This window comes from Culex quinquefasciatus, chromosome 3 (assembly GCF_015732765.1).
Source record: "Culex quinquefasciatus strain JHB chromosome 3, VPISU_Cqui_1.0_pri_paternal, whole genome shotgun sequence".
In the NCBI taxonomy this organism is placed as follows: Eukaryota; Metazoa; Arthropoda; class Insecta; order Diptera; family Culicidae; genus Culex; species Culex quinquefasciatus.
Window position 1 is genome coordinate 22,147,174 of NC_051863.1, and position 18,833 is coordinate 22,166,006.

The window sequence follows — 18,833 nt, forward strand, 5'->3', positions numbered from 1 at the left end:
CACCGAATTGTCGATTTTTTTCTGAGTTCAGTTTAATTTCAACGACATTTGAATATTTGGGCTGAAAAAAAAATAAAAAAAGTAAAATAAAAAATACAACCTTTTTTTGTTTTCTGTTCTAATTTTGAATTAAAATTTAGATTTCTTTAAAAAAAAAATTAATGGGATTTAAAAAAAATTTGAATGGGCTAAATGTCGCAGACAATTTAAACTATTTTACTCATTTTGTCTGGACAAGATTGTTAAATTTTGCTTTGATATGAAATTCAATAAGATGTAAACAGATAAAACAGAAGCAAATCAGGGAAAACTTTTTTGCTTTATTAGTCGAATATTTAAAAAACAGTTCAATAAACAAGAAAACGTATACTCTACATTTTGTTTCAAAACATAAATAGAGCCCATCCGTCAACCAGGTGGAAACTTTTTCGAAAATTGAGAGATTGTTTTGTGTCACGTTCAAATTTAGTGAAGATATTTTTTAGTTTATTTTTATGCTTTATTATTCTATGGTTTTAGCAAAAAAATCAGAATTATTTTAACATTTTTCACGTTTCGCGAAATTTGCGTGAAATTTTGTGTTTTAAAATTGAGGTCCCCGTGAAATTTGCTATTTTCGAGCTTGAAAAATCACTAAGCCTGGTCATTAGTTTGTCCATATACTTTTCCATACAAATATGACAGCTGTCCATACATAAATAATACTGAAAATTTAAAAGTAGGTATGGATAAGAATTACACTAAAAAGAATGATACACGGTAATTTTTTTTCTAATGTCGATATCTCAGCAACGAATGGTCTGATTTTCAATGTTAAATTATAAAACATTCGTGAAATTTTCTGATCTTTTCGAAAAACATAGGGGAGAGTGGGGAGACTTGATCCCTTTTTTTGTATCGCACATAACTCTGTCAATTTCTCACAAAACTATGAACTTTTTGCATGAATTGAAAGCTTAAACATTCAACTATGTTTGGCTGATAAGGGTATTTCATCAGATAAACTCTTCGAATCATGCCAAGCGTTTAAAAAAAAAAAATTAAACCGACATTTTCAAAATGTTGGGGGTAATTTGATTCCCCTTTCAACATTTTCAAGAAATCTTAAGCAAAATGTTTCTTATTCATCCAAACTGTTAATTTCCTATAAGTTACAGCAATTTCACATTAAACCTGTACGTTTGTGTTCAAAATATAACAAGTTTAGCATGCAAAATATTCAAAAACTTAAAATTTTCTTTTTTAGACCAAAATTGAGCATGTTTACAAAAGCTGGTAATTTTTGTTTACAAAACATTTGAAAAATGGTTCAAACTGCAGTAAGTTATGTACAACTATACTAAAGGAAACTATGTATGAAAATCCAGCCCAATTAATTAATCTTGAGGCTGATTCTAGTGACTGTAAAAATGCAGGGAACAAGTCTCCCTAAACGCACTTTTTTAAACAATTGATTGTAAAAATAGTATGACGATAAATTTAACGTCAAATGCGTAAGGGTTTTGGAGTTGATATGTTTATCAAACAATTCATGTATAAAACATATTTTTTTAAATCATTTTTGAGTGTTTTCTATACTTATCAAAACAAAGAAAAAAGATCTCTTGGAAGTTTTTTGCAGCACTTTTTAGAAATATGTGTGTAACTCAATCTAAACATTTTTTAATTTTTTTCTTTGTTTTCTACAATGAGTTTTAGTCAATTTCGCACAACTTTCTAGAACAAAGCTAATTGTTTTACCCACATGCTGACGAGATACAGGCTTGGGATCAAGTGTCCCCGGGAATCAAGTCTCCCCACTCTCCCCTACTTTCAATTTATTTGAATCAAGACTAACATTTCAAAGAAACATAATATTGAATGTTCAGGCCTTTTGAAATGTTGGTCTTGATAAATAAAATCAGATCAGATCAGAAAATTTCACGAATGTTTCATATTTTAACATTAAAATTCGGACCATTAGTTGCTGAGAAATCGACATTGGAAAATGGTGGGTTGTTTGGGTGAGACTTAGAAAACATCAATTTTCCCATTTTTAAATCATTGCATGGCAATATCTCAGCAACTAAGGGTCGTATCTACAAAGTTCAAAAAAGCAAAATATAGAGAATTTTCTAAGCTTTTCAAAAAATATTTTTTCAAAGGTGGGCAAACAATTAAAAAAAAAAACGAAAAACTGCGACTATTTTCAAAAAAATTACATAAAAATGGTTAGAACTTGAAAACGGTGCATTTTATCAAAATTTTACTAAAGTTTATTTTGATTGCAAATTCAATTTTACATTGAAAAATTAAGTTGAAAAATTTTTGCGATCGTTATTTCGATTTTTCGAATTTTTACCGTGCATCATTTTTTTCATTGTAGTCCTTATCCATACCTACAACTTTACCAAAGACACCAAATCGATCAAAAAATTCCTTCAAAAGATACAGATTTTTGAATTTTCACATATCATTTTTGTATGGACAGCTGCCAAATTTGTCTGGAAAAGTATATGGGCAAAATAATGTTGCAAAATGGCTTCTTTGGGCATACCAAAGGCACTTAAAAAAGTTTCTGTCAGATTAAAAAATACAAAAAATAAAATTAAGAAAAAATGACCGAATTGGAAGAGAATTGCTCAGCTTTGGAAAAATATTTTTTGCAGTGCCGTCGTTCAACTACTTACTTTGCCTGTCATTCTCGATCGACGAAACAGCCTTCTTTCTTGTACCAAAAATAATAAAATCTAATAGAAACACTTTTTAAAACAAGTGCTGAAAAGTTTCAACATTATTCTGATTAAAACGGAGGATTGACTAAATGGACATTTGACTTACAATGCCATTCAAAGGGTGTTTTTCGGAATTGCAAAAAAAAAAAAAAAAAAATGCACGGAACTCATTGCAAAACTTGATTTTTCAGCTCTCGTCGTGTTTATTCAACACTGTGAACCTCGTTGGATAAATATACGACTCGCGCTGAAAAATTATTCTTTTTGCAGCTTGTTGCATAAACTACTATTTAAGGGTCGCTTTCTTTCAAGCAGTATTTTTTAAAATGCAATAAGCATTCAAAAATGTTTGCCTTACAAGAAACTATAACTTTTAAACGGTACATTCACAAGTAGTTTTCGATTTCAAATTAATTTTTGCTTAAACAAAATGATTTTTGATATTTTTTTGTCCAAGTTTTTGACATTAAAAAACGGAGACTCTTATGGGAAAACTAATGATGCAAAATGACTACTTTTCACATAGGGAATGCATGAACAAAGTTTCACCCACATCAAAAATTCAATATGCGATATCTCGAGAACCAATTATTTTGCATTTATATACCTTGTTTGATAATTCTTTATGATTTTTCCAAAAATCTTTTTTTTCTGTACCAAATTTGCACCACCGAAAAATAATTAAATTAAAAATAATTTATTTGAGAAATTCTTCTAGCAAAAAATAAAATAAATAAAAACTGTGTCCCTTTTTTGCTGTAAAATCTTTACCTAAACCTACAACTTTGTCGAAGACACCAAATCGATCGGAAAATATCTTCTTAAGATACAGATTTTCGAATACTCATAAGCCCATTTGGTTTCAATTTTGCTCAAAATGTTTTTTTTTGACACAAAATAAAAAAACAATTGGAATGTGAGCAACTTGATTTTCTCCTTTTTTTGGGTCCATTCTCAAACTCAAACTGAGTAATGATATGCTAGGATCTTTTTCTGCATAAATCATAACGCCTTTTTTAAATTTCCGATTTGCTAGCTCATTTTGATTTGGGTCGAAATTCAATCAATCATTTCACCGTTATTGCTCTTCTGATTATATTTTTGTCCTGAATTGGGATTGATGGGGCATTATAAAAAAGGAATGATTTGTAAAAAAAACAGGTATTTATAGTTTTTGAAAAACAGAATTATTTTTTTTCAGTAGATTAAATTCCTAACCTGTGGCATCAGCGTTTCATTTTTTGTTCTCAATTTGTTGACCAATGAAGCGGTGAATAAATTTGTTGATTGCTTTATGGAGTCCCCCCCCCCTCCAGAGACAAAGCGACTTTCCCGTTAATTCGATCGAACGATTTCTTCGAAATTAAATTTGCATGGAATTCGGTCTCTCCCCACTCACAGCCACCCACTTTTATCGGGCGCGCGCTCCTTCTTGGAATCGATTCAAAATCAGTCAGCTTTCCCGCAAAAGCTTACGGGCGTCTGGGGCTTTGGATTTGCTGGCCAAAAAGCTGCAACAAACTGACAAGTTGTCAAGTGTTACAAGCTCACAAGCGCCTTGGGATTAGAACGACCGATTGGTTTGGGGAGGGGAGGGGGCTGGAAGAAAATTCGAAACCCGAGGAGCGCCTAAAGGTAGGTTAAATATTTGACATTGAGATGGAAAACGGCTCAATTTCAGCCATTCGCCGCAACAAAAAAAGTCAACGCAACCGTTACCGGCTAATCTGTTACTTACACAATCGAGTCTTGCTCCAAGCTTTTGAAAAGAGGATTTTCCACGAAGTTTACCGCAAAGATGCTCAACAAGTTGCTGGTGGCAAAAAAAGAAGAAGTGTGTATAAAATGCGTAATGACCCCTACAACGACAGACTTCTTTGTGTGGTCCCTTGAGCCGCAATTACGGCGCGTGTAGCCCCGCATGGTAGGCAACCAGTACGGCATGCCACATTTAATTGATTCGGAGAAATTGTTTGTGTTGTGGATTGGTGCTTGCGGCTTCCAGTGGGCAAACAATGCCAGTGATGGTGAGTTCGAATATGAACTTTTATTTTTAACAAATATGTATCAAAACAAAAAAAAAATGTCAGCAAAATTTAGAAAATTTTTTAAATCTGTTTGGGTTACGCTTCGTTGACTTACACAAAACAAGAAAACGTTGCTCCGACCCTTCTTCAATTTTCACGAAACTTTGTCCTTAGGGTCAGGTTTGATCCCTGATCACGAGGTCCCAGGTTCATTTTTTCCGGCTGTTTAGGCTTGAACGGTTTAACTTAAATTCAAAAACTAAACGGGAACTGCCTCGTCAGCAACATCTAATGTTGGCCTTGAGAAAAGTAATTAAACTGAAATTGTCCCTACAGCAGCATCCGATTGCTTGCCTTGAGAATAAAACTATAATCCTTAACATTCACTATGCCAATGGTCGCAACACTTGCTTAGAGCGTACCCTAGACCTTATACCTCCCCGAAAAACCTCAAACTCTAAGCAAAACTTACTTGGGGACACCGTGGAGATTTTCCATCGTCCCCTTAAAAAAGTGGAGCATCAACACTTCCCGTCTTCCGAATCCTTTCCTTGTCCCTGGTGCGCGGTGATGGGAGCGGCCGGCAATGAACGGCTGTCATGGTGTTGAGAATCTGGTTCCCAACTATCAATTCCTAGGCAACTTGGGCTAAGACAATCACCACGTAACATGGTGAAATCGAGTCTACAATCCGCTAAAATCACCGTCTTCTAGCGAAGCGAAATTTAGAAAAAAAATGTATAGGAAAAAGAAAATATTCAAAATTTCTCCAAAAGGTGGAGTTGAATGTGCCAGACGTGAGATTCTTATGTAAAATATTATGATAAACAACTTTGTCGAAGACCTCAAAACGATCCGAGTAAACCCTGACGAGTTATTAACGATTTAAATAGGACGTTTTTGTATTAAAAGATTTTTTTTCACCAACTTTAACGATAAAAAAGTGACCCTTAACTCTTAACCGATTTCACTCAAAATTTTAAATCGCCAACTTCTCTTTTAGGGTGTCTACGTGTTTTACGTGTTTTTTGGTGGGAAAATTTTGAGAGCTATTAATAAATGTTTTTCATGCAAGTTAATGCCGAAAATTATTAGTTTGGTATTGAGAAATCACATATAATTAACGATTTTCCCATCATTGCAGAAGTACCTACATTAAATTATGTTCAAACCGTAAAGATTTCCCCACAACTGAAATATCCACACTCTAGCCTCTAGACTGTCAACAATTTAGTATGCAAACACGGTCCCCAATTCGAGGGTTGCTCCTTTGCACTCTCCCAAAATAAAACGGAGGACAGCGCCGTATTCCGTCGGTTGAATGCTATCTTGTTACAGCGACCATTTAATACCTTTCCCGAAAGTCAATTTTTTAAGGTTAGATGGTACATATTTTCTCCCGAGCAAACGGAAATAACTTGGGAATAACATTTTTTGAAATTTGAAACTACTAGGCCAATAACATTTTATGTTAATTATACCAAGATGTGTGTGTGTGCAACCAACCAAACGGGACCACGCGGTCGCTTCTTACAAATTGAGTTGTTTCCATGTATTTTTTTTTTAGATCTACATTCTATACATGCAAATAACTCGCATAGGCATTTGGATGGTGTTAGCTCTGCCGAGCTTCGGTGACCCATTTCTACGCTGGCTAGCCGAGCGCGAGGTCCCTCAGCTTGAGTCGACAAGCCCCGCCCTGAAGAACGTTTGCATCAATGGGATTCAAACGTTATTTAGAACTTCCGAACCCTTGTCAAATGGACAAGGACCCAGCGCGTATATAGTAACAGTAACAGTATTCCTAATTCCAGTCATAGCCTACCAAGTCGCGATGGCCTAGTGATTAGCATTTTTGCTTACCAATCCAAAAGACGGGGGATCGAACCCCGACTCGAGCGACTTTGATTTTTCGTTCATGTTCAGAGTTTCAAGATTTAAATGTCCTATGATTTTTCGTTGGGAGCAGATGGGAATCGAACCCAGGACCATTCGCTTACAAAGTGAACACCGTAACCAGTCAGCCACGGCCGCTCCTATGTTAATTATACCAAGATATGTCAAAACTTTTTTTTCGTAAAATCGCGATAACTCGTGATGTTTACTACCAAACCCCTTATGTCTATATAGAGCAGTTCTCTATGGAATCGGTCTTTTTTCCTTAATTTTAATTTTTGTATTTTTTTAATCCGGCTGAAACTTTTTTGGTGCCTTTGGTATGCCCAAAGAAGCCATTTTGCATCATTAGTTTGTCCATATAAATTTCTATACAAATTTGGCAGCTGTCCATACAAAAATGATGTATGAATATTCAAAAATCTGTATCTTTTGAAGGAATTTTTTGATCGATTTGGTGTCTTTGGCAAAGTTGTAGGTATGGATATGGACTACACTGAAAAAAAATGATACACGGTAAAAAAAAATTGGTGATTTTTAATTTAACTTTTTGTCACTAAAACTTGATTTGCAAAAAAACACCATTTTTATTTTTTTTATTTTTTGATATGTTTTAGAGGACATCAAATGCCAACTTTTCAGAAATTTCCAGAATGGGCAAAAAATCTTTGACCGAGTTATGATTTTTTGAATCAATTCAGATTTTTAAAAAAAAATCGAAATATCGGTCGCAAAAATTTTTCAACTTCATTTTTCGATGTAAAATCGAATTTGCAATCAAAAAGTACTTTAGTAAATTTATGATAAAGTGCACCGATTCCAAGTTATAACCGTTTTTAGGTAACTTTTTTGAAAATAGTCGCAGTTTTTCATTTTTTTTAAAATAGTGCCCATGTTTGCCCACCATTGAAAAAAATAATAATAATATTGAATTATTGTTTTGTATCGACACTAACGACATGTCTCCGATTTTTTACTTTAGGGACGACATTCGAAAGAAACGACGACTGTTGGTATCCAACTGATCCACGAAGCGAAAAAACTCACCGGGCTCCAGGCGGGACTTGAACCCGCAACCTCCTCATTAGTACTGAGACGCACTGCCAATTGTACCACTGAGGCCCTTGAGATTCTAGATGTCTCAAGCCACCTTAGTGCTACGTGTGACAATTTGGTATCTTTTCCAGCCTGAGAACAGTAGACTTAGATCGCTTTGTGTTCAGTCGGTATCGTCATCATCTACTGTTCTCAGGCTGGAAAAGATACCAAATTGTCACACGTAGCACTAAGGTGGCTTGAGACATCTAGAATCTCAAGGGCCTCAGTGGTACAATTGGCAGTGCGTCTCAGTACTAATGAGGAGGTTGCGGGTTCAAGTCCCGCCTGGAGCCCGGTGAGTTTTTTTTTCGCTTCGTGGATCAGTTGGATACCAACAGTCGTCGTTTCTTTCGAATGTCGTCCCTAAAGTATAATATTGAATGTTTGGCCCGATTGAAATGTTAGTCTTGATTCAAAATTTTTGAAAATATTTTTTTCAAAAAGATCGAAAATTTTTACGAATGTTTCATGTTTTAACATTGTAAATCGGACCAATAGTTGCTGAGATATCGACATTAGAAAATGGTGGGTTGTTTGGGTGAGACTTAGAAAACATCAATTTTTCTGTTTTTTAACCTTTGCATGGCTATATCTCAGCAACTAAGGGTCGTATCAACAAAGTCCGAAAAAGCAAAATATAGAGAATTTTCTCAGCTTTTCAAAAATATTTTTTTCAATAGTGGGAAAATATGGGCACTATTTTTAAAAAATGAAAAACTGCGACTATTTTCAAAAAAATTACCTAAAAATGGTTATAACTTGGAAACGGTGCACTTTACACTTTACATTTTTTTACATCGAAAAATGAAGTTGAAAAATTTTTGCGACCAACATTTCGATTTTTTGAAAAAATCTGTATTGATTCAAAAAGTCATAACTCGGTCAAAGATTGTTTGCCCATTCTGGAAATTTCTGAAAAGTTGGCATTTTATGTCCTCTAAAACATATCAAAAAATAAAAAAAATTAAAAATAGTGTTTTTTTGCAAATCAAGTTTTAGTGACAAAAAGTTAAATTAAAAATCACCATTTTTTTACCTTGTATCATTTTTTTCAGTGTAGTCCATATCCATACCTACAACTTTGCCGAAGACACCAAATCGATCAAAAAATTCCTTCAAAAGCTACAGATTTTTGAATTTTCACATATCATTTTTGTATGGACAGCTGCCAAATTTGTATGGAAAATTATATGGACAAACTAATGATGCAAAATGGCTTCTTTGGGCATACCGAAGGCACCAAAAAAGTTTCAGCCGGATTGAAAAATACAAAAAAATCGAATGACCGAAATCTCAGAGAATTGCTCTACATTAAAATTTGTGTAATTGTCTGCTCTACAATTTTGTAGAACATTGTTACACTCTAAAAAAAACCCTGCAAAGATAGAAAAAACACTAAATTGTAAAATGAAAAATTTAGTTTTAAATGAAAAAATGACCCTTCTGGGTCAATGTAGACTCGAAAAAAACATTAAATTTCTCATAAAATGACATGTTCCAAATTTGTTTACAGTCGAGTAACGGAAAATGGGAGTATTTTTAAAGCTTTTTTAGTGTTTTTTTCGATGAAAAATACATTTTTTTCGGAATTCTGACTACGCCATCAAATCGGGCGTCTAATTTTACATAAAAGTCCCTTTGACACCAAATTTCTATCTCATCACTGTTTCAGGCTGCAAATTATTGAAAAACACCTCTTTTTTCGCATGCTCAAAAATGAAAGGGGTCGGACCGCCCCTCCGTCACGAGATATCAAAAAACGGACCTCGGATTCGTGATCAGGGACAAAAGTTACCCGATAGAACAAAGTTTCACGCAAATCGAAGAGGCGTCCGGTCAACATTTCCCGATTTCGTGTGAGTTGGTAGAGAATTACCCATATGTTATTCGTCCTTATGATTTTTGTTATTGCATTGATATTGCAATAACTGACTTATAATAGTACAAAAGAGTGTGCAAGTGCGGTGCCCGCGTTCCGACCGGCGTGCCGAATAAAATCGTGAAAAACCGTGGTTTTCCGGCACATCGCGGCGTGTTGTTTTCGTCGATCTACTCCGGAACCTGCCGCGAATCGGCGACCTATGAAGTCCGCGCCTGACGACCGCGATATCGTCAAATTTTGGTGAAATTTTTGTTCGACCTCACGGTTCAGTTCGGGCCAAACAAAAAACAATAAAGTGCTCCCCGCGTGGCCAGTACACATCGTCGTCATCGTCATCGTCCGTCCACACACAATAGTGTGTAGTTGTGTCGTCGTCGTCATCGAAGATCTGTGTGCTGGACTACCTACTTGGAAGAGTGGATGACAATTCGAAGAGTGCACAGTGGGTCGGATCGAAGCAAAAGCGCGACAAAATAAAAGCGTCGGAAAGTTTTTGGAAATTCTGGGAAAAATCTAAAGTGTAAAGTGAAGTGATTTTTGCACCGCGGCGCACGCATAACCCCCTCCTCCACTACCGTTTTGGGCGTCTGTACTCCACGTTAGGGGCCCAAAACAATTGGGGTTTCGACTCCTTCTACCCGTGAGCGGCTGTTCCCAGGTTAGGGGCGGCTCCTATAGAGGCGAGCAACCCACCCCCTTCGAGCGTCTGTTCCCCAGGTTAGGGGCGGCTCAAGGAAATCGGTGTCCTGCTCCATCGTCGAGGTAAGCGTCTGTTCTCCAGGTTAGGGGCGGCTTACAGCAGATAGAGTTAGGACCCCCCCCCCCCTCGGGCGTCTGTTCCCCAGGTTAGGGGCGGCTCGGAACAGCGTCTGTTCCCCAGGTTAGGGGCGGCTGACTAACAGTCCCAGTGCCAGGGTGGGACTCTAAACAGTCCTGGTACGACGGTCCTCCGGCGAGACAGGGGGTTGGTGATGGCTACACGCACCCGCCGTAAAAACCAAGTGCAGAGAGCTCCAGATGCGAGCCGATCCAATCGCCGACCCGATTTTCGGGGATCCAGGGATTGGAAACTCGGGACGTGGAACTGCAGGTCTCTCAATTTCGAAGGGAGCGACCGCATTCTTTCCAACGAATTGCGGGTCCGCGGCCTCGAAGTCGTGGCGCTGCAGGAGGTGTGCTGGACGGGGAAGGACCACCGGGAGTACGGGGGTTATACTATGTACTGGAGCGGCGGCGATACACACGAGCTGGGGACAGCTTTTATCGTGCTGGGCGAAATGGCGAAGCGCGTGATTGGGTGGTGGCCAGTCAACGACAGAATGTGCCGGTTGAGAATCAAGGGCCGATTCTTCAATCTGAGCATCATCAACGTGCACAGCCCGCACATGGGAAGCGACGCCGATGACAAGGACGCTTTCTACGAGCTTCTTGACCGCGAGTACAGGAAGTGTCCAAAACACGATGTCAAGATTGTCATCGGCGATTTGAACGCTCAAGTTGGCCAGGAGGAGGAGTTTAGACCGGTTATTGGGAGGTTCAGCGCCCACCAGCAGACGAACGAGAACGGCCTACGACTCATCGATTTCGCTACCTCCCGAAACATGGCCATACGTAGTACCTTCTTCCAGCACACCCCCCTATACAAGTACACCTGGAGATCACCAAACGACACGGAGACGCAAATCGACCATGTTCTCATCGATGGTCGGCACTTCTCGGACATAATCGACGTCAGAACCTACCGTGGCGCGGACATCGACTCGGACCACTACCTGGTGGTGGCTAAGCTGCGCCAACGCCTGTCTGAGGTCAACAAGATCCGGTATCGTCGCCCGCAGCGGTATAACCTGGAGCGACTCAAGGACCATGAGGTCGCTACCCAGTACGCGCGGGAACTCGAAGCTGCGTTGCCTGACGAGGGCGAGCTCGCTGAAGCCCCTCTGGAGGCCTGCTGGAGCCATATGGAAGCAGCCATCAACGCAGCGGCATCGAGCGCCATCGGGTACGTGGACCGAGTTCGACGGAACGGCTGGTTCGACGAGGAATGTCAGGCGATTTGGGACGAGAAGAAAGCAGCGCGGGACAAGTGGCTGCTGCACAACACCCGTGGGAACAAGGAGTCGTACAAACAGTTGCGAAGACAGCAAACCCATCTCTTTCGGGACAAGAAGCGCCGCCTGGAAGAGTTGGAGTGCCAGGACATGGAACAGCTGTATCGCTCCAACGAAACTCGTAAGTTCTACAAGAAACTCAGTCAATCCCGGACTGGCTTCATGCCGCGAGCCGAAATGTGCCGGGATAAGGACGGAGGAATCTTGACGGACGAGCGTGAGGTGATCGAAAGGTGGAAGCAGCACTTCGACGAGCACCTGAACGGCCCAGAGGCGGAGTACCAAGGCGACGGGGGAAACGACGTCAGCGGTATGGTGGACGGCGAGGACGAGCCAGCACCCACGATGAGGGAGGTTAAGGATGCCATCAAGAAGCTGAAGAACACCAAAGCAGCGGGTAAGGATGGTATCGGTGCTGAACTCATCAAGATGGGCCCGGACAAGCTGGCGGCCAGTCTACACCGGCTGATTGTCAAGGTCTGGGACACAGAACAGCTACCGGAGGAGTGGAAAGAGGGAGTAATATGCCCGATCTACAAGAAGGGGGACAAGTTGGAATGTGAGAACTATCGAGCCATCACTATTCTCAACGCGGCCTACAAAGTGCTGTCTCAGATCATCTTCTGTCGTCTGTCGGAGCGAGCAAAGGATTTCGTTGGGACGTACCAAGCCGGTTTTGTGGAGGGAAATCGACGACGGACCAAATCTTTTGCTGCGCCAAATCCTCCAAAATGTCGCGAGTACCAGATCCCGACGCACCACCTGTTTATCGATTTCAAAGCCGCGTACGACTCGGTCGATCGCGAAGAGCTATGGAAGATCATGTACGAGAACGGCTTTCCTGGGAAGCTGATCAGACTGGTGAAATCGACGATGGACGGGGCACGGTGCAGCGTGAAGATTTCGGGAGCTATGTCCGACCCGATCGAATCGCGCAAGGGACTGCGACAAGGCGACGGTATCTCCGGCCTCTGTTTCAACATTGGGCTTGAAGGTGTTATGAGGCGGGCGGGCTTCAACATGCGGGGCACGATTATCAACCGATCCAGCCAGTTCATCTGCTATGCCGACGACATGGACATTGTCGGCAGAACGTTCGAGGAGGTGGCCAGGCGGTACACCGAATTGAAGCGGGAAGCGGATAAGGTTGGATTGAAGGTGAATGTTGCGAAGACGAAGTATCTGCTGGCAGGAGGAACCGAGTCCCTTAGGACTCGCATAGGACCGAGCGTGACGATCGACGGCGACGAGTTCGAGGTTGTGGAGGAGTTTGTGTACCTCGGATCGTTGGTTACGTCGGACAACAACTGCAGCAGAGAAATTCGGAGGCGCATCATCACCGGTAGTCGTGCCTACTACGGACTCCACAAGACCTTACGGTCTGGTCACCTTTCCCGGCGTACAAAGTGTACCATGTACGAAACGCTGATAAGACCCGTCGTCCTCTACGGGCACGAGACGTGGACGATGCTCGAGGAGGACCTGCAAGCACTTGAAGTTTTCGAGCGACGAGTGCTTAGGACGATCTTTGGCGGCGTGCGTGAGAACACTGTATGGAGGAGAAGGATGAACCACGAGCTGGCGCAACTCTACGGCAAGCCAAGTATTCGGAAGGTCGCCAAGGCTGGCCGAATTCGGTGGGCCGGACACGTCGTGAGAATGCCGGACGCGCTGGATGCGCGCCAGCCGAACCAGACTATCAATCCGGTGAAGTTGGTGTTCAATTCGGAGCCGGTTGGAACGCGGCGGAGGGGGGCGCAACGTGCACGGTGGTTGAACCAAGTGGAGGAAGATCTGGAAAGTGTGGGAGTTCCGCAGCGGAATTGGAGAGTAGCAGCCCAGGACCGAGTCCAGTGGCAGCGCATCTGGAGACAGCTCATGACCCGGAGGTTGTACGAGCAGTAAAAGTAAGTAAGACTTATAATATTTTTAGTTGTTCTTCGAACAAATCTTGGTTAATATTTTTTGTTATTTTAACAACTAATCCGATCATCCCAATAACATTTGAAGGTACTCTTCCACAACAACAAATGTTATTCCAAAGTTGTTTTGGCTTTAATTCTTATGCAAAAATGGATTTTTCAACATGAATCCATAAAACTTTTTGTTTTTTTTTAACAGTATTCGTTATTGAAATGGCATGAATTTTGTCACTAACGTCTGTTCGGGCTGAATTATGAATGATGGAGTCAAACTTTTTGAAGCGATTGGTTCGTATTGTATGGCTAAATAAACGCTCCAAGTTTTACTTATTCCCGAGCAGACGGAAATAACTTAGAAATAACATTTTTTGATATTTGAAAATACTAGGCCAATAACATTTTATGTTATTTATAACAAGATTTGTTATTCGACGTTATGATTTTTTTGTTATTGGATTGTTATTGTAATAACAGATTAATAACATTTTTAGTTATTCTTCGAACAAAACTTTGTTATTATTTTTTGTTATTTTAACAACTAATCCGATCATTCCAATAACAGTTTCAGGTATTCTTCCAAAACAAAAAATGTTATTCCAAAGTTGTTTTGGCTTACAACCAATATCAGACCAATAACAAATTTTGTTATGATAACATAAACTGTTATTAAACCCTTATGCAAAAATGGATTTTTCAAGAAGATTCCATAACAATTTCTGTTATTTTAACAATATTTGTTATTGAAATGGCATGAATTTTGTTATTACCGTCTGCCCGGGTTTGGTTATACCAGTTAACAGATACAGTAAATAATTTAAGCAAAAATTGGAATACCCGAGCAGACGGAAATAACTTGGGAACAACATTTTTTGATATTTATTACTAGGCCAATAACATTTAATGTTATTTATAACAAAATTTTTTATCCGTCGTTATGATTTTTTTTTGTTATTATATTGTTTTGGAAATAACAGACTAAACACATTTTTAGTTAGTCTTCGAACAAATCTTTGTTATTATTTTTTGTTATTTTAACAACTAATCCGATCATCCCAATAACATTTGGAGGTATTCTTTCATAACACTAAATGTTATTCCAAAGTTGTTTTGGCTTTCAACCAATATCAGACCAATAACAAGTTTTGTTATGATAACATAAACTGTTCATAAACCATTATGCAAAAATTGATTTTCAAGAAGATTTCATAACACTTTCTGTTATTTTAACAATATTTGTTGTTGAAATGGCATAAATTTTGTTATTACCGTCTGCCCGGGGTGTATTGCGATATCCGGGAAACGGAAGCGAATTTTCAAAATCGATTTAAAACATCTTGTAGAGTTTGTTAAGTTTAACAAAACGTCATCGTCAACTCATTTTCGACCAAAATGGTCGTTGTCACAAGATAGCACACAGTAGACGATTTGTTAAAACTTTACCGAGGCCAGTCCTTGTCAATTATTATGCGTTGAAATTGTGGATGGAGCCAAAGCCACCCACCCTCTTGGTTCGTGGAAATTGACTCGAGCGCTTTCCAAATAGATTGCGCATTTTCACGACTCGCTGGCATTGACAGTGACAATGTTTCCATTGTTGGTTGCGTTCAGCAACCGCTAAGAGGATTTTTCGGTAGTTACACAACCGGAAGTGAAGATTCTTCCTTTTGTGTTGTGGAGCTGAACTGGTTAATGAGGCTTTAATTAATCAATTGGATCCTTTGAGAAATTTGCTGGAACGGGTGACATTTTGAAGATTTTTGAACATCTCGAAACCAATCCAGATGAAATTCACGGTCACCGTCAGTTTGCAAACATTCCAATTTCCGGAAGACACCTCAGCGAATCGATCCGTGGAGATTCCAGGAAAAAAAAGAAAGAATCAAAGTCGCAGTTTGTGCGTAAGGACAAGGTCAGATGGGCAATCTATGTTTGAGTATGACCCAGAGACTGCCTTCCGGGAAGCGTTCCCGATCTCGTCGTCACGTATTGTTAGCTATGCTCAGTTAATTTCGCCAACTTGAACAATGCCACCCACTGCTACTTTTTTTTTGTTGTTGCTGCCCTTCTTTTCCCAGTGGGAGTAACCTAAACGAGAAATTTCTGTGATTTATTGATTTCCTGGAAACTTTGCCGGCGTCTTTTTTTTTCTGGAAATCATCTCCCGTTATCGTTATCTGGGAAATGAACCGAAAACTGAACGAAATTCTATACCAACGAGAAGAAAAGTTCGACGGTACGAAATTAGTCAAGAATAAATTGATTTCATTTCGGAGAACCAAAGCTGCTTATGTTTGGTCTTAATTCGCCCGTGGAGCAAAGCGAGCAATGGAATATTTTCATTTTAAATATTTACGTTGCAAATAAAGGGAAACATGTCCTTCTTTTTTGAAAACAACCCCTTGCGAAAAGTCATGACTTGTCAGCCATCTCGGGCTGGTTTTATGGCACATTATGTGGTCGTTTAAGTGGCATATTTCACGTGGTTCTTAGAAACCAGAAATGAGAATTTTATTGCGGTGTGTTATTCGTTTCCACAGGGGGGCAGTCACCCTAAAGGTGAGATGCTTGTTTTGGACTTCATAAACCTTGAAGAAATTTGAACTTTCAAAAGAACCTACTTTTTCAAAATCTTTACCAGGATTTGAAAATTATAAACTCTTCAATAATTAAATTTGTAAGCCCACAATAAGGTCATCTACCCTAATACAAGATTAATTTCGGCAGGAATAAAATATTACAGTTCTGGGAATTGGTCGTGGTTGCCTCTTGTTTGCCTGTTTGTCGCAGCAGCAAAGGTAAACAGCAACCTCGCCATGTCTAATGGAAATGTTTTTCGAAATACTCACAATTACGCGATGGAAAATAAACTCTGGCACGCTTGCCGAATGGGGTGTTTTATATCAAAGAAGAACAAAAAAAAATCAAGAGGCAAAAAAAGCTCCAAAACCTTCAACTCACCCAGCAGGGACATGAAGAAGCCGTACGCGACGCACAGCTTCCGGCCAAACAGCCACCGGTGCGAGATGGCCGACGACAGCGTGAACGGATTGCCGACGATCGAGACGGAAAAGTCCGAGCACACCAGGTTCAGCAGGATGATGTTCATCGGGGTCCAAAGCTGCGAGGGGGAAGGGAGGGAAGAAAGATTTGCTGGGTGTTAATCACTTTTGGCATATTGCATCGTGTGCGCACATATCACATATCGTGTATGGACGATACAGGGTCCAATATGGGCTGCATATTAGGTCATATTCACCCAGATATTGGCGAGAACACCATATGTGCATAATTAATATTCACTCAGTGTACCTAAGCTGCATAACCATATGGACTCCTATGTTGGCTTCAAATATGAGGTGCGATATTAGAAGTGATTTGCTTTTTGGGTGATTGAGATGAATGTTTGCCAAGCTAATCAAATATTTTAACATGTTTTGCAATAATGAATTTGGCTGAGAATTCCGATCACATTAAAAAAGAAAATTTCAACACACTTCAATGATAATCAAAGATATATCTGGGTAATTCAGCGTGAAACTTTGTCCTAAGGGGTAACTTTTGCCCCAGATCATGAATCCGAGGTCCATTTTTTGACATCTCGTGACGGAGGGGCGGTACGACCCCTTCCATTTTTGAACATGCGAAAAAAGAGGTGTTTTTCAATAATTTGCAACCTGAAACGGTGAAGAGATAGAAGTTTGGCGTCAAAGAGACTTTTATGTAAAATTAGACGCCCGATTTGATGGCGTACTCAGAATTCCGAAAAAAACGTACTAAAAAAGTTTTAGAAATTCTCCCATTTTCCGTTACTCAACCTTAAAAAATTTTGGAACATGTCATTTTATGGGAAATTTAATGTACTTTTTTAATCTACATTGTCCCAGAAGGGTCATTTTTTATTTAGAACAAAATTTTTCATTTTGAAATTTCGTGTTATTTCTAACTTTGCAGAGTTATTTTTTAGAGTGTAACAATGTTCTACAAAGTTGTAGAGCAGACAATTACAAAATAATTGATATGTAGAAATACGCCATCAAATCGGGCGCCTAATTTTACATAAAAGTCCTTTTGACACCAAATTTCTATCCCTTCACCGTTTCAGGCTACAAATTATTAAAAAACACCTTTTTTTTCTCATGTTCATTGAAGGGGCCGTACCGCCCCTCCTTCACGAGATATCAAAAAACGGACCTCGGATTCGTGATCAGTAGGGTTAGTGAAATTTCACGATTTCGCGGACAGCGTGAAATCCGCGAAATTGGGCATTGTCCGCGAAACTCCGTGAAATGTTATGTTTGTGTGAAATTGTAACAATTTTTCATAAAATAATTTATCAAACTCAAAAAGGAATAAAAATAATGTTTTGAACTACTGTAGAATTGAGCGAGTGAATATCCTGGTTTTATTACTAATATTAATGATTTAATGATTTTTGACGGTTTCGTAGACGGCGTGAAATTTATCAATTTTCTCAAATCATTGAATGCAAATATGGGCCAAAAAAAATAAAAATTATAAATATTGAAATAACAAGCCATAGTTTCAACATTTGCATGGAAAAAGTGTTTAAAAATGCATTTTACACTAGTTCAGTAGTTTTGCATTTATTAGTTTTCAAAAAATGTATAATTTGACGAAAACAAAAATTTTTGCAAAAAAATAACATTTTGCGATAACATCGAAAATTTTCAAAAATTCGAAAGATTTTCAAATCAACCCAAACATTTTTAAAATGATCCCAAACCTTCTTAAAAATGGAATGAAAAACGCAGGGGAATGAATTTTAAATTTGTTTCAGCTGATCGATTGAAATTTTTAAGTTTTTCGAAAAAATATTTTTTTCATCACCTGATTTTTCGGGCCAACTTCGAAGGGAAGGGGAGGAGGGAGGGACAAAAACTTTTAATAAAAATTTGTACCAGGCTAACAACTTAATAAATATTTCATCCAAAAAGAAAAGAAATTTTATTAGTTTTCAATTAAAAAGCTTGATTTTATATGTGTGTCAAGTTGATATGAACCATTTGAAGAAATGTTGAGATTTTTGAGTTTTTCAGAAACTATCAAAATTTAGCAATATTTTCATTCGCTGTATTAAAAATTTTAGTGCTATTTTATTTGAAAGGCATAGTTTTGAAAGAAATTAAAAGAATCAAGCTTTGTTTTATTCAAAATAAAATTAA

General features: G+C 38.9%; 1 protein-coding gene across 1 annotated transcript in view; it reads right to left on the reverse strand.

Annotated features, from left to right (window-relative positions):
• Positions 1-18,833, reverse strand: part of LOC6047498 (vertebrate ancient opsin) — a 58,146-nt gene that overhangs the window by 16,589 nt on the left and 22,724 nt on the right. The window contains exon 3 of the mRNA XM_038265800.1: positions 16,609-16,768. Coding sequence (XP_038121728.1) covers positions 16,609-16,768 — 160 coding nt within the window. The remainder of the gene's footprint in view (positions 1-16,608; positions 16,769-18,833) is intronic.